Source organism: Gymnoscopelus braueri (genome assembly GCF_963280865.1).
Source record: "Gymnoscopelus braueri genome assembly, chromosome: 16".
Classification (NCBI taxonomy): domain Eukaryota; kingdom Metazoa; phylum Chordata; class Actinopteri; order Myctophiformes; family Myctophidae; genus Gymnoscopelus; species Gymnoscopelus braueri.
Window position 1 is genome coordinate 6225763 of NC_137616.1, and position 16886 is coordinate 6242648.

The 16886-nt window shown below is 39.5% G+C and overlaps 1 protein-coding gene across 1 annotated transcript; it reads right to left on the reverse strand.

Annotated features, from left to right (window-relative positions):
* Nucleotides 1-7742: 7742 nt before the first annotated feature.
* Nucleotides 7743-10874, reverse strand: rps29 (ribosomal protein S29). The gene is made up of 3 exons (XM_080453257.1): nt 10762-10874; nt 9041-9140; nt 7743-7868 (listed from the first exon to the last, which is right to left on the reverse strand). The coding sequence occupies exons 1-3, from the start codon at nt 10821-10823 to the stop codon at nt 7860-7862; spliced, it is 171 nt and encodes a 56-aa protein (XP_080309383.1). The 5' UTR covers nt 10824-10874; the 3' UTR covers nt 7743-7859.
* Between the last annotated feature and the right edge of the window lie 6012 nt (nt 10875-16886).

The following is a 16886-nucleotide window of genomic DNA, read 5'->3' on the forward strand; positions in this document are numbered from 1 at the left end:
ATATTCAAAATCTACAAAGTAACTAGTAACTAATGTTTTCGTAATAATTGTAGTGGAGTAAAAAGCACAATATTTGTCTCTGAGATGTAGTGGCGTAGAAGTAAAAGTATTGAAAATTGGTCCTTGAGTACATGTACTTAGTTACTTTACACCACTGACATATGTCCACCATTGAAGACTTCCTCCTCATCAAGTCACAGGGTTATTCTCCGGCATTTGATCAAAGCAGTGGCAAAATGATGGGCAGACTCTGGCATCACCCAAAAAAGAAAGAGGCCAAATAATACATTACTACTCCCGCTGACTCCCCATCCCCATCTTCAAACCAGTCTAGATGTATGAACTTTTGACTTTGAACAATTACTGGCAATTTCAAATACTAAATTATTGTTTGTGAACTGAACTTATTTTTCCCCCTGATATTTATACTATGTTGTAAAATTGTTCATTGAGAGCACCACAGTCTGTTGACTCTTTGAAGAGAGGACTAAAGACCTACCTTTTTAACAAGGCATTCTTTTAACTACACTAGTTTTACCTCTAGTCTAGGCTTTATGCCCTGATGTGTTGTTTCAGTTTCTTAGATGCTTTTTAATGGCGTGATGATTCTTTTTTTATGCAGTTGCCTATTGTAGCACTTTGAGATTTTCACAAATGTAAAGTGCATTATAAATAAATAAATCATTATGAGAATCGAATCAGAACCCTTAGGTATTAATATTATAGTTGTTTAATAAAAATACACTTGCGTAGGCTTCTATGTGTTCTGATTCGACCATGCCACGACCGACCTGACCGCGTTCGTTTCATATCATGATATATAGGCCTACATATGGTCCCTTGTATATCGTTCATACTCCGGTTATACAGACAAACACACTCGCCCCCATTTCTTCCGTGGATCACTCGCCCCCAGGTTCTTGTATTTTTTTATTTGTTTTACTGAGGTTAAGGTTAGGAATACGTTTAGGGTTCGGCATAGTTTTACAGAGGTTAAGGTTAGGAATAAGGTTAGGTTTAGGCATAGTTTTACTGAAGTTACGTTTAAGAATACCTGGTGGCGACCGTTCCGAGGTCGCCGGATTTTACCCCGGGGTGAGCGTGTTTTGGGGGCGAGCGTTCTTGATCTTCTCTCAAAATACAGGTATATTACTTAATGCTTACTGGGAGCACCTACCTGGATCTTCTGGCTTCGCTTGCACTCCCGGTTCCGGCACTCGTCCCTCGCAACAGTGTCCTCTTGGCTGGACCTTGACGCTCCATCTAGGCCTGCTCTGGTCTCTGGTTGCGATGGCCTTGGTGCTCCGGTTGAGCTCTGTTTGTAGATGCAGAGTGCAGAGTAAACTCAGTGGGCACATACAGTAAACTCACAGTGGGCACATAACAGTAAACTCACAGTGGGGCACATAACAGTAAACTCCCACATACAGTAAAATCCCAAAGGAACGGAAAGGATGTGAAAGGCTGCCAACTATAACGTCTTTTGCACAATTCATGCATATTCACAAAAGATCCAAATCCTTATAGGCCTATCCCACTGGCACCGAGTAAATTCCCCATGAGCCTGCCTTGCACATATAGTGTGTGTGTGTGTGTGTGTGTGTGTGTGTGTGTGTGTGTGTGTGTGTGTGTGTGTGTGTGTGTGTGTGTGTGAGAGAGAGAGAGGGGATAGTAAAAGACGCAAGGGCTCACTGGTGCTGTGTTGTTGTCCCTGCTGGCCAATGCCTGGCATTTATTAAACAAAACCAAAAACTCTCTCCCTCTCCGGGGCGGCTAAATTTAATCTCACAGTCTCTTGTTGGTTGGTTTAACAGTGTGCCTCTCCCACATTGCACCTGCTCTGTGCTCTGCCCCAACTCTCTCTGACAAAAAATATCCACAAAAACCAAACAACCTAATGACTAACTGGCTGCAGGTGCATGTGAGGCCTCCACCTGGAGACTGCAGTTCCTCACATGTCCAGCGGGTGGAACCAACGGGCGGGAACGCAGGAGGTCCCTAAAACCGTGCCCTTCAACGTTCAACCCACTACATAGCAGTGTGGTCATGTGAAGTAACTAAGTACATTTACTCAAGTACTGTACTTAAGTACAATTTTGAGGTATAAAACATGCACAACCAGTTAAGCCTATTATATATGCTATTTGAAAATAGATGATCTACAAGCTCATGATGTGTCGCGATGCGACGCGTAGATCTGCCATTTTCAAAAGATTTGTATACAAGTTGAACTTGTGAAATGGGACATTCTGCATAATGAGTACTTTTACTTTTGGTACTTGAAGTATATTTTGATGCCAATACGTTTGTACTTGTAACTGAGTATTTCTAGATTGCAGTAGCCTATTGATACTTTTACTTGAGTAAAAAATGTCAGTACTTTTTCAACCACTGCATCATACCGTGAAAAGTTCATATCGATACAAGCCTACTTCCACCTATACCTTTAGCTACTGGAATGCTGTGAATTTCTACTTATCTATAGAGGCCTACTTGAATTGACTTCATTAAAACAGCAAGTGCTTGGCTGATAAGTAACCAGTGTTGGAAAAAGTACTACATTTTTTTACTTAAAGTTGTACAATGCAAATTCACAAATAACGATTTTTAGCAACCTCTGCTGGTCACTACCGTCACTGCATACAATTTCCGTGGTCCTCGATTACCCAGAATTCCATTCGTTTTCACCGGAAGCCGGAAGCGTTTCAAATAGCGTTTTTTTAATTGTTTTATACTATCTACGGATCGTTTCTCTTAGCCAGTGGAGCATTAGTTACCATGAGCTGTGCTTTCTTTTTCTGTTCTTTTTCGATCTTCTAATCCTACATTCTCTTAAAATCAGCGTGAGGTTCCTTTTTGTTATTTGCGCGATAGTTCCTGGCCAAACAGGAAACCGTTACGGTAGTTCCTGGCCAAACAGGAAACCAGTGCATTTCCACCTCCGTTTTCCGGCCAGATGACGTCATTTCCCCGGGAAAGTCCCCCCAGTCCACGTTCAATATAAAATATATAAATAAAAGGCTTCCGGGGGTGAAATTCATGGAGTGGGTGTTGTGAAACTTTTGCCACTCACAAAAGATATACAATTTAACTTTAGTTTTGTTGAAAACGTTACCTAGTATGCCTTTAAAGTAAAAGTATCAATAGGCCTACTGCAATGTACAAACACTCTGTTACAAGTAAAAGACCGATATTGAAAATATCCTTGAGTAAAAGTGCAAAAGTATTGGTGTCAAAATATACTTAAAGTACCAAAAGTAAAAGTACTCATTATGCAGAATGTCCCATTTCACAATTATCATTATGTCTAAAATAAATAAATGTATTCAAAAATAAATAATACAATAAATAAATAAATACTCCAGTAAAGTTAAAAGTACATCAACATTGTACTTAAGTACAGTTCTTGAGTAAATGTACTTAGTTACTTTCCACCACTGCTGTGCTGATAACAAATCAAAAGTGGGAGTTCTGTGCTGTTCTAAAGTAAAACCACCTCAAACCAGAGAGTTGGAATAAAACACTTTTTTTAAATCAAAATTCAACTGCAGTATCCTGTCTACTTGCGTCTCTTCACGAGGTAAACATTTACAAAATACTAGTCATTTTGTCCACTTCTGCCTAAAGGAGAGCTGCTCTCCATCAGGCAGCATGTCAGCATTTTGGACCCAAGAGACCTTCAAATTAAACTCTCCAAACTGCTTGGTGGACAAGGGGCCAAGGGCACTTGATATGTGATGGATTCTGAAGGATCTCCATAGCACTCTTAGCAGTGTTTTTCCAGTGCCTGCTGCTTGTGTGAAATCTAATTATGTCCCGATATTGAACTACGCTGAAGCAATGCTGCCATCTAGTGGCGTTACACCACTTATGCAATCCAGAAGAAGATGGGCCTAATTTGCAGAGGTTCCCAAACTTTGTGTCAGCTCCATAGACAGCTCAAAGATCCAAAAGAGAAATGTGGTGTCTGTCTCCCCATACCCAAACATACACACATATATTAGTCAGGGGGCCAATACAGAAAAGTGCTTCAGAAATGACTTTTGCTAACATGTTTGGGTAAAAGCTGTTTGTTTGTTTTTACATAGCCTACAGTGAAAATAGCCGATTTCCAAGCTCACAATGTGTTGTGATGCAAATGCAATGCTATTTTTGAAACATGTCCCCCCTGAAAGGCTTTTGAACATATAAAGAATTTGAGAGAAAACACTGTAGGAAAGGGTTTCAAAAATTGCGGGATATTTACTCCCATAAAAACGGGTGACCCCTAGGCCGGGTCGTAACACTGGACCCAAATTGGGGTCGCGACACTATGTTTGGGAAACACTGACATCGAGCAAGGGTTCCCTAACTTTTCATGCCAGGACCCCCCAAAATAATCTTCGACCTGGGGACAATTGTAACTTTAGAAATGTCGAGATACCCTGTATAGACTTATACCGTATGTTGGTTTGTTTACGGTTGAGCCAGAAAACAATTTTGCACATTAAAATCATCTGAGGACCCTCCAAAAATTATTTGGGTCCAGACCCCTAGTTTGGGAAACACTGACATAGAGGAACTGATGGTGGAAAGGCATGGTTCCACCTGACTGAAGACCTCCATCTGTTGCTCTGAATAAAACTAGCCAGAAAAACCCTGTTTCACAGCCTGGAGTCAACAACATGCTCCACTTGTCATGTTTAACATCCACTAACATCTAAAAACAAACAAACCTCGTCTCATTTCTGTTCTGTCATCTTTTCTTTATTGTTTTAAAAGCAGCCTGTAAGCGCTTTTGAAAAGTGATGTACATTTATAATAACCATTTACTCCACTGAGGATTTAAAAAAACAACTATTGAGCAGCTGTCAGTGTGTGTGTGTGTGTGTGTGTGTGTGTGTGTGTGTGTGTGTGTGTGTGGGGTCATCGTGTTGCATAGCAACATGTTTTTTAGCTGCTTTTCTTTTTACATTTTGAATATGCACAGCAACCATATTGGAAGGAATTGGGCCTCTTCCTTATTGTTACCAATGTTCCATTTAGTGTAGCACAGTGATTCTCAAACTTTTTAGTGTACAATGGAACCAAATGTACCCTGAAGGGTCCATTTGGTTCCATTTGTACACTCTCAGAGTTACACACCCGAAAGGGGCCATTTGGAACCCTTAAAGGAACCATGAAGGTCCCTGGACCACACTTTGAGACCCACTGGTGTAGCAGAGTGTTTCCAGTGAGCCAACATGCACCATATCAACACCCTGACTCTGTTTGACCAGAATGGAAAAGAGCCTTCATTAGTATCATTGGTAATACCTGTGAAGGTAGTAAGGAAGAGGCCCAATTTATTTACAATATGGCTGCTGAGCATAGAGCCTGTAGGGACGCCAGGTTGAAAGTGGTAGAATCGGGACAGTTAAATAGCAGTGCAATTTAGGGATAAATGGCGCACTGATTAACTACTCAGCTAGGTCAATCACACCTGTAGATCAGGGGTCAGGCCAAGGACCCCTTAGCAGAGATGAATGAGGGACCCCCACTACATATTTTATAAAATTGTGTTGTAAACGTTTTCATAGATAGCTTCAGTCTAGTTTGACAGCACTATCATTAGTGCAAATTCATGGTTTGTTAATGTGTTTACTCGTTAGCTAGCTTCTCTATTAATTCATGTTCATGTGTATTTTCAGACAATTCTTTAATCAATTAAATCCTCAATACGTAGTAAACTTGACCTTTGCCTCTGTACTTGCTTTGCCCTGTATTCCCTCTGCACCAGACCTCGTTGCCAAAGAATAACAGATCTGTATGTTATTATTTTTTTGGCTAAGAATCACCTCAGAATAGGGATGCTAGGGTTCAAGGGGTTAATGTAAAAAAATAATATCCTATCACTAAGATTTGGTGGGCCCCCTGTAGTAACTCTGAGGACCCCTGTTGAAGACCCCTGCTGTAGATCTATGAACGAGTTACCAATTCACAACAGTCCAATGCAGCTGCTGTGAATATAATATAGTAGCTCAACAATTAACTACTTTCAATAAGGAACGCATCTGTAATTTTATCTGTCTTTTTTTTTGTTGAAAGATCGTGACAATTTGTGCAAATCTTTGAATATATAATTTTTAAAGCGAGCATTTGTAAAATATTTTGCTCCAGGGACCTCCAGAAGCCAGAAGATTTGAGTTAAAAATGTTGTTTAAAAAAGTATATGTATATTCAAAGATTTGCACAAAATGTTCCAAGATTTTTCTAAAATAGCAGATCTACAAGCTCATAGCGAGGCACTCGTGCCGCGCTGAGCTTGTAGATCTGCTATTTTTGAATAGACGGTTATTCATACATTTGAAATATGTCACCTAGTATACTGACATGTCCAAAATACACCATTTAATGTGGTTATGGTGTTCACCAACCAGTTCAAGTGCATATCAAGAGTTGACAGCCATCCCATCCATCCTCTTTACTCTCTAGAACAATGGTTCTCAAACTAGGGGTTGGGACCCCCATGGTGTTCTCACTCAAGGCTATCTGCACATTTCTTTGATGACTTTTAAGACCCAATATCAAATTTGTGAAAATAGCCGATCTACAAGCTCACAATGCCTCGCACTATTTTCACAATATTTATCTGTGGAAACAAAGCCAAACTAAATGTGAAGTAATGCCTACAATTCCAAAAGTGCTCATCAGGGAGGGGGTCCCCAGTTCAAGTATGATTATTTTGAGAGGTTGAGGGAGGCCATAAGTTTGGAAACCCTTGCTTTATAAAAGCAAAAGACCCTTAAATTATTAACTTCAACATATCTGAAGTGGAACACTCTGTTAAGTTTGTCCTCTTCATCCCAAATGCGTGTCACAGTTCCACTCTCCACTCCAGCCACCCATGGAAAGAGACATTCATCACAGCTTTCAACAAAATGATTCCCCCCTAAGGCTCCACTTGACACATGCCTTGTGTTCGTAGTACCTTTAGAATATTTTTGTTTTAGATACATGATGAAAATCTCAAAACACACTGGAAGTATCATATTGGCATGTAAGCATTTTATCAACTTGACTTATGGTTCATATAAAAGGATGAAGGGCAGCCGTAGCAGAGTTGATAGTGAGTGGACATCAGGAAATGTAAAGGCCTCCGGTTCGAGCTCTAGCTCCAACAATGTTTGTGTTCAATGTGTCTTTGGGCATGACACTTAACCTCCAACTGCTCTTTCAGCACTGCATTAACAACCCATTAAGACCCGAGGCCAATTGTACAAATGCCTTCTTTTTCATAATTAAACATTTTTCAAAAATGTTCAGAAATACATGTACAAGTTCGCAACGCGGCACAAAGTGACGCACTGAGCTTGTATATCTGCCATTAACCGTTAACTAATGCAGAAGACAAATTACAGGTACATGCAAATGTCCTTGGCAAATACAAACAACTAAAGGGGACACAATTATTATTAAAAAGAGATTAGATTGCTTCGTACTACAGAGAGATTTGAATTATGTGGTCAAAGACTACACATTGTATTCCACTTGTTTTTGTCAAGTACTGGTCTTCTGACCTGGCATTCTAACCCATGTCATTCTAGTGGTCATTACTAAACAACCATGCAAAGTGTCAGATTGATATTACAATTAGACCCAATAGCTTAGACTTTACCTCAATTGCATATTGTCTAGTGGTTGACAGTTTTTTAGTTTGCACTTTGCAGCAACAAAAACATTTCTAAAACACATCCATCATTGAAAAATAACCACAGGCAATGTTTGTTTAGAACAAAAGATTTAACATTTATTTGCAGTGCAGAATGTTTCCGTCTCAGCCTTGCAGATAGAACATCCAGGCGAGGAAGTTTCAATGCACCTCTCTTGCATCTGCATGATCAGTCCAGCTGTGTGCACACAAAGTAAATAGCATTTAATACCAAGCAAACATGAATTTGGCAACACAAACAACACATGTGAACAACCCTGCTTTCATAAATCATACTATGTAAAACAAACAACTTTAGACAATGACATCCTTAATGGAAACAAACCGATGACATCACAAATTTGTCGTATTATTGTCAGTTCTACAATTTACATTTGTGGCCTTAAACTGAAGCACTGCATCCGTGACCTCATTCATGGTCGAACATCATAGTTGAGAAGTCTATGGCCTGTATTGTCTTTGTCAAAGTGTAAAGCCTAATTCACACTCCATTGGACAATGGAGACGCTTTCCAACAAGAACTGATCAGGTAACAACGCAATGAATGGATAGCTTATAGATCACTTCTTGTCTGTGAGCGTCAACGTCATGCAATGTAACTAGAGATGTACCGATACCATTTTCTCCTTCCTGATACCGATACCCATAACTTGCATATTGGTCGATACAGAGTACCTATCCAATACCATTGTGTGATTTAAAAGAACTAAGACAGTGGTTCTTAACACATTGACTGCCAATCACGTAGATCTACGCGAACCGCTTTAAAGCCGCCACGTGCCAATCGCGTAGATCTACGTGAAGTGAAAAAAATTAATAAAAAAAAGACCAAGGAGATATGATTAGTTGAAGATCTAGACTCCTATCCACTTCCTTGTTAACTTAAAAATGCTGTATTTCGGCTCCTGAGTACTTTTTTTTTTTCCAATGAAAAACTCTGGCACTGGCTAAAAAAATATGAAAATAATTCTGGCACTTAATGTGTTAAAGTGGGGTCCAGGGACCATGAGGGGGTTCCAAATGGACATTTACAAGTCTGTAACTCTGAGTGTACAAAAGTACATTTGTACACTCTCAGAGTTATGGGGGTCCTTGAAATTACAAAGTTTGAGAAGCACTGATCTAGGAACAGATAAAAAATCCATTCATAATAGTTAAAGTGCAGCTCCAATTCAAGATATTACTGTAAATGAAATCTCATCGTGATAAATTACATTGTATCTGAATGGCAGAGACTGGCATAGTCGCCGATAGCAGCATTTTTAGACAGTATCGGCAGCTTTTCTGGTATCGGTACAACTCTAAATGTAAGCACCACATTACAGAGAAGGTTACAGTTCCAGTCGTTACCTTGACAAAGCCAATGTCCTTTGCATACTGCCTGAAGCACTGGCGGCACATGTTGAGTCCGTATTTACGGATCAGTCCATGTCTGTTCGAGCAGACCCGGCTGGAGAGAGCAAAAGAGAAAAGACATCAATGTTATTTTAGGCACATGGGGGTCCACTCAAAAACGAACAAAAGACAACACTACAATATATGGACAACATACAATACAGAATTATCATAGGGGTTAAAATATACTGACACCTGTACAAAAATACAAAATAAAAGGAATGACAATATGGACACCGAATGTAACTTTTATAGAAACCCCTTATTGATCATATTAAGGGAACATATATACATAGGGAATTTGTTACTTTGCAGGTTGATTTATTAATAATGCTAGTGATACACAGCATTATTAAGTTTTGCTGAGTCAGCTGTAGCTTCACACAAGCATTATTTTTTGTGGTACCGTTTATCTTGCTTGTTATGATACTGCACCCTGTTGGCTTTATCATAAAATAAAATACACATAAAATAATTGTGTCACTATGTAAAATTAGTCAGACATGATTTAAATCAATTTAGCCAAAACATATTTGTACATGAAATTCCTCAACACAGCATGAGTTGTGTACATGTGCACTAGCCACCGACAACAAACATGACTGCTATAATATCTAGAACAGGGGTCTTCAACAGGGGTCCGGGACCGCTTTGGGGTCCTCAGAGTTACTACAGGGGGGGGGCGCCAAATATTAACCACTTGAACCCTAACATTGCTATTCTTCCCTATTTGCCAAACGTAGCAGATGTAAGCTTGTAGATTGGCCATTTTAACTGACGAGATGTAGGGGTATGCAGTTGAATATGCAACATAATTGTATACAATATGTAGTGGGGGTCCCTGCTTCATATCCGTCTCAGCTAAGGGGTCCATGGTCTGAATAATGTTGATTTAGAGCGTACGCCAGATTATGGGCGTAATATTAATTTAATTGTTTTACTCAACCACAACTCCACGTGTGGGGCTGTATATAATTACATCTAGTAGGCTTTAAAGAGATCCGTTTTGACATTATATAATTCACACAGATATAATTTGCATGCAGGGCATGCTTACAATTCTCATCATGGAAATCATCCTGGTGATGTAAACCACATGTATTTATGTTATTCACCAGCCCACTAGCGCTCAAGCTGCATCAAATAAGTAGTATTTAGCTTCTGATGCTTCCTGGTTTTGTCAATCATGACAACTATTTACGCTGATACTTTATTATTTTCTTTTTAATACGCACCGACCCTGAGAAACGAAAACGGGAAAAAAAAAATATGTGTGTAATGTAAACTAGTGAGCATCTCTTCCCTATTCGCTCACCTACCGGTGAGAAACAAAAGAGGAATGTTTTAACCGAGGCATCCAACCCTGCTTCTGTTCCCATTCACTGCAACCACAGCCTTACTCAACGCGTCAAACTTTAAATCAAGAATCGAGAATAGAACCCAGACATAAACCCAACTACAAAAACTTGAGATGTTGCATATAAATGCTAACACGGATTAGCATCTTTAGCATCCTCCTCCGCCGCCATATTGGCTCGGTCCCGGCCGTCGGCTCCATGTGGTCGACGCACACAGCGGGTTTAAGATTAAACAATGTTCCGGACCCTCAAACCGCACCACACGGACCCCACGGTAAACATATAACATTAATGCATATGTTACGGTGTGTTACTGACCAGGATCGGGATCCCTGGCCGTATTTTCGGGGGTGACTCCAGTAGAGTTGCTGATGGCCCATCTTGTCGCTTTAGGCTCGTGTATCAGAAAGGAAGGAAGAGGAGCGGCGCCTGCGCAAAGAAGACTCCTCCACTCCCCGCCCCTCACTTCCTGCCTGTGGGATGGATGCGCACCGGGAGGGCGCCCCCTGCTGTCCGGAGGAGCTTTATGTGCGAGATTGTGTTTTTACATCATAGTTATAATATGGATACAGGATAGGTGGGCACTAGAGACATCTGGGCAACTCCATGTAAAATTGCCTATTTTGACTAAAATGCTAAGATATATATATATATATATATATTTATATATATATATATATATTATATATATATATAAATATATTTGAAAAAAACAAACTATTGTAAAATATACATGATGTGAACATGCACGGTACATCATTATCAGACTTAGTTTTATCCTTCAAGTTCTTGTTTATGCCCCAAAATGACTGAATATAATGGTTTTGCAGCAATTTGTAGCAATTGTAGAAATATTAAACCTTAATTGTCAAATGATAAGCATGTTCTATACTTTACTTTAAAACATTTTCCAAATATACATATGTATATCTTTTTAAAATTTTGGACAAAATAGCCAATTTTATATCGATGTGCCCAGATGTCCCTAGTGCCATATACAGTGTATCTTAAAGTGACGGAAGAAGTACTCACATGTTTTTACTTAAGTAAAAGTATTAATACTGCAATGTAGATATGCTCTGTTAAAAGGTAAAAGTCCTATATTCAAAAGTTACTTGAGTAAAAAAAGTACAAACATTTTATTGGCAACAGAATATAGGCCTACTTAAAGTACCAAAAGTAAAACGTACTCATGATGCAGAATGTCCCATTTCACAATTTCAAAATGTTTTAAAAATCTTTTGAAAACAAGCTCGCAACACATTGCATGTAGGCCTACATCTGCGATTTTCAAATGGTCGAAATATATATATAGGGCTGAAGTAGCAATCAAAATCTACAAAGTAACTAGTAACTAAAGTGTTCAAATAATTGTAGTGGAGTAAAAGTACAATATTTGACCCTGAAATGTAGTGGCGTAGAATTAAAATTTGGAAATACTCCAGTAAAGTAAAAAATACCTTAAAATTGAACTTAAGTAGGCCTACTTGGGTAAATGTACTAGGTTAATTTCCACCACTGTATACAGTGCATCTACATGCTGTAGATTGGTGGTTCATTTTTTTTATTTCAAGTACCCAGCCCATAGACCATATTCACACGGCGGCCATATTGGACTCTTAACATTGAAAGTGCCGCCACCCGGGGTGGCTACTTTCATTGACTTCATAGAAACATGGCCGCCGTGTGAATATGGTCTATAAGAGAGTATACAAATAGGTTATGGAACCAAATGGACCCTTATTTGTTCACACTCAGAGAGGTGGAACCCACTCAAGGACCCTGAGGGTCCCTGGACCTCACTTTGAGAACCACTGCTGCAGATTATAATTGTTGACTTGATTATAATATGGACAGATGTTATTTGAGTTAATTAAACATGTTGCATCTCTTTTTACATGAAATCTAAATGTCTAAATGTTGCGTGCGAGCGTGTGTGTGTGTGTGTGTGTGCTCTTGACATCATTGTCAAATTCATTTACTTCATCCACAAGTGTATTTTTACACTTGAGTGACTCAAACTGCACTATCTGTCTGTCTGTCTGTCTGTCTGTCTGTCTGTCTGTCTGTCTGTCTGTCTGTCTGTCTGTCTGTCTGTCTGTCTGTCTGTCTGTCTGTCTGTCTGTCTGTCTGTCTGTCTGTCTGTCTGTCTGTCTGTCTGTCTGTCTGTCTGTCTGTCTGTCTGTCTGTCTTTCTGTCTGTCTGTCTGTCTGTCTGTCTGTCTGTCTGTCTGTCTGTCTGTCTGTCTGTCTACTTTTTGTGCTTAATGGCACACTTATTTTAATACCAAGGACCTCAATGGAAACAAGACCGCAAGGACTTTTTTGGACAGACCTTTTAGACAAAGTTTTTTAACTGTTTTTACATTTCTGCCAAATAAAAATTTCAATAAATAAAAACACTCCCAGCTGTCCAGAGGATCTCAAAGCACTGCTACTACCCCGAGCTCACATCCCAGATCGAATCACCCGGGAGGTAGGCTACTGTACGTACCACCAAGCCACGCCCTGACACACCCCAAGTCAAACACCAAATGCCTTGACTTGAGAGGAGCTTTCTCCACCGCGGTTGTTGGAGACATTACATCATCAAGTATAGAGTTCATGCCTTTAAGAAGAGGCAGAACAAACACCACCTCAGTATGTGACTGTAGTCCCATAAAGCTCAAGGACATTTAATCATTCAACATTCAGTTCATATATAGCCTACTCCTGACTGAGTAGCTGCAGATCAGTGATAGGTTCTTTGAATGTTATTCATAAAGCCTGTATCTGGCCAAGCTTAATAATTTAAAAAACATGGTACAGTATAGGCCTACACACACACATACACACACACACACACACACACACACACACACACACACACACACACACACACACACACACACACACACACACACACACACACACACACACACACACACACACACACATACATACATTAGACTAGTAGTAGCCTATATAGTAAGATGAAGTAAATGAATTTGACAATGATGTCAAGAGCAGAGTTACGCAATTATAATACATTGGGCTCAGCAGCGCTGCATGTCATCTCGACCTAATTTCATCTTCAGGGGTTAATTAGGTTTGATCTAGTCAATTCACAGTCATGATCAGCGGGGCTGCTGTGGCAGAGTAGACCATCTATAGACCACCACGTCACTGGGGTTGCGTTGCTAGGCAACAGTTTAGTTTATTTCCTGTCCATCTGCTGATATTCACAAACACTGCTCTGCAACAGGAAATAAACTTCCGGCCCATTTATAATGTTTACGTTGTTGTGGAAAAGGTCTATATCTGAAGGAATATATGACTATATATTATAACCAGCTGATAATAAATAATTTGACTATCCATGTAGCTTTGCTATATTTTATAATTTATGGGCAGAATATTACATTATTATGGTTATGATTATGAGTTTGATTGATGATGATGATGATGCTTATTATTATTTATTATTATTTTTTATTATTATTATTATTATTATTATTATTATTATTATTATTATTATTATTATTATTATTAACCTTCTGAAATGAAATGGTACATATCAGTAGGGAGGAGGTGATGATACAGAGACTGCTAGTAAAGACCAAATTTGAGGCATTTGAGGCCAAATCTACAAATGCCTTCTAAACCAGTTCGTTTTTGTGCCAAGGACCCCCATGATATATATTTGGCCACAGACCCCCATCTGAAAAGGTTTTGTGCCAGGGACCCCCAGAAGAGAAGATTTGTGTTAAAAAAACATTTTTTTAAATACAAATAAATTATTCAAATTTTTTTTTAAATAGGAGATGTACAAGCCTTGCTGTGAGATTGTATAATAGCATTCTGCTATTTTTGAGTAGCCAATGCTAAAAATCTAAAATGACACAGATGCTTTCCCGGTTTTAATGGGTTTTTATAAAAGAGTAAATCATTGTAATATAAATGTTCTATGAGCTGTACAGTGCAGCTTGTGCTGGATGCCAGCGCAGTGCATTAGGGGACAGAGAGGAGAGGCAGCCAACCGTTGGTTCAGCTCGGTTCAGCTGTGTGTCAAGTTAACTGAAATAAGATAAATTTCCACCGGAAGTGGATGGTTTCTGCCTACAAAATAATTGTTGTGCGGGTACAGATTAAGTGTGTGTGTGTGTGTGTGTGTGTGTGTGTGTGTGTGTGTGTGTGTGTGTGTGTGTGTGTGTGTGTGTGTGTGTGTGTGTGTGTGTGTGTGTGTGTGTGTGTGTGTGTGTGTGTGTGTGTGTGTGTGTGCGTGTGTGTGTGTGTGTGTGTGTGTAACTCTATGATTAACCCTGATATATACCAGGGTTACTTATAGATCCTATATTCCTATATTCAAAAGTTACTTGAGTAAAAAAAGTACAAACATTTTATTGGCAACAGAATATAGGCCTACTTAAAGTACCAAAAGTAAAACGTACTCATGATGCAGAATGTCCCATTTCACAATTTCAAAATGTTTTAAAAATCTTTTGAAAACAAGCTCGCAACACATTGCATGTAGGCCTACATCTGCGATTTTCAAATGGTCGAAATATATATATAGGGCTGAAGTAGCAATCAAAATCTACAAAGTAACTAGTAACTAAAGTGTTCAAATAATTGTAGTGGAGTAAAAGTACAATATTTGACCCTGAAATGTAGTGGCGTAGAATTAAAATTTGGAAATACTCCAGTAAAGTAAAAAATACCTTAAAATTGAACTTAAGTAGGCCTACTTGGGTAAATGTACTAGGTTAATTTCCACCACTGTATACAGTGCATCTACATGCTGTAGATTGGTGGTTCATTTTTTTTATTTCAAGTACCCAGCCCATAGACCATATTCACACGGCGGCCATATTGGACTCTTAACATTGAAAGTGCCGCCACCCGGGGTGGCTACTTTCATTGACTTCATAGAAACATGGCCGCCGTGTGAATATGGTCTATAAGAGAGTATACAAATAGGTTATGGAACCAAATGGACCCTTATTTGTTCACACTCAGAGAGGTGGAACCCACTCAAGGACCCTGAGGGTCCCTGGACCTCACTTTGAGAACCACTGCTGCAGATTATAATTGTTGACTTGATTATAATATGGACAGATGTTATTTGAGTTAATTAAACATGTTGCATCTCTTTTTACATGAAATCTAAATGTCTAAATGTTGCGTGCGAGCGTGTGTGTGTGTGTGTGTGTGTGCTCTTGACATCATTGTCAAATTCATTTACTTCATCCACAAGTGTATTTTTACACTTGAGTGACTCAAACTGCACTATCTGTCTGTCTGTCTGTCTGTCTGTCTGTCTGTCTGTCTGTCTGTCTGTCTGTCTGTCTGTCTGTCTGTCTGTCTGTCTGTCTGTCTGTCTGTCTGTCTGTCTGTCTGTCTGTCTGTCTGTCTGTCTGTCTTTCTGTCTGTCTGTCTGTCTGTCTGTCTGTCTGTCTGTCTGTCTGTCTACTTTTTGTGCTTAATGGCACACTTATTTTAATACCAAGGACCTCAATGGAAACAAGACTGCAAGGACTTTTTTGGACAGACCTTTTAGACAAAGTTTTTTAACTGTTTTTACATTTCTGCCAAATAAAAATTTCAATAAATAAAAACACTCCCAGCTGTCCAGAGGATCTCAAAGCACTGCTACTACCCCGAGCTCACATCCCAGATCGAATCACCCGGGAGGTAGGCTACTGTACGTACCACCAAGCCACGCCCTGACACACCCCAAGTCAAACACCAAATGCCTTGACTTGAGAGGAGCTTTCTCCACCGCGGTTGTTGGAGACATTACATCATCAAGTATAGAGTTCATGCCTTTAAGAAGAGGCAGAACAAACACCACCTCAGTATGTGACTGTAGTCCCATAAAGCTCAAGGACATTTAATCATTCAACATTCAGTTCATATATAGCCTACTCCTGACTGAGTAGCTGCAGATCAGTGATAGGTTCTTTGAATGTTATTCATAAAGCCTGTATCTGGCCAAGCTTAATAATTTAAAAAACATGGTACAGTATAGGCCTACACACACACATACACACACACACACACACACACACACACACACACACACACACACACACACACACACACACACACACACACACACACACACACACACACACACACATACATACATTAGACTAGTAGTAGCCTATATAGTAAGATGAAGTAAATGAATTTGACAATGATGTCAAGAGCAGAGTTACGCAATTATAATACATTGGGCTCAGCAGCGCTGCATGTCATCTCGACCTAATTTCATCTTCAGGGGTTAATTAGGTTTGATCTAGTCAATTCACAGTCATGATCAGCGGGGCTGCTGTGGCAGAGTAGACCATCTATAGACCACCACGTCACTGGGGTTGCGTTGCTAGGCAACAGTTTAGTTTATTTCCTGTCCATCTGCTGATATTCACAAACACTGCTCTGCAACAGGAAATAAACTTCCGG

Bases quoted from the DNA above. Each gene is read 5' to 3' on its own strand.
- rps29 (XM_080453257.1), bottom strand. From the start codon at position 10,823: ATGGGCCATCAGCAACTCTACTGGAGTCACCCCCGAAAATACGGCCAG. The intron at 9,141-10,761 runs GTCAGTAACACA...TGCTCTCTCCAG, and splicing joins GGCCAGGGATCCCGATCCTG to CCGGGTCTGCTCGAACAGAC.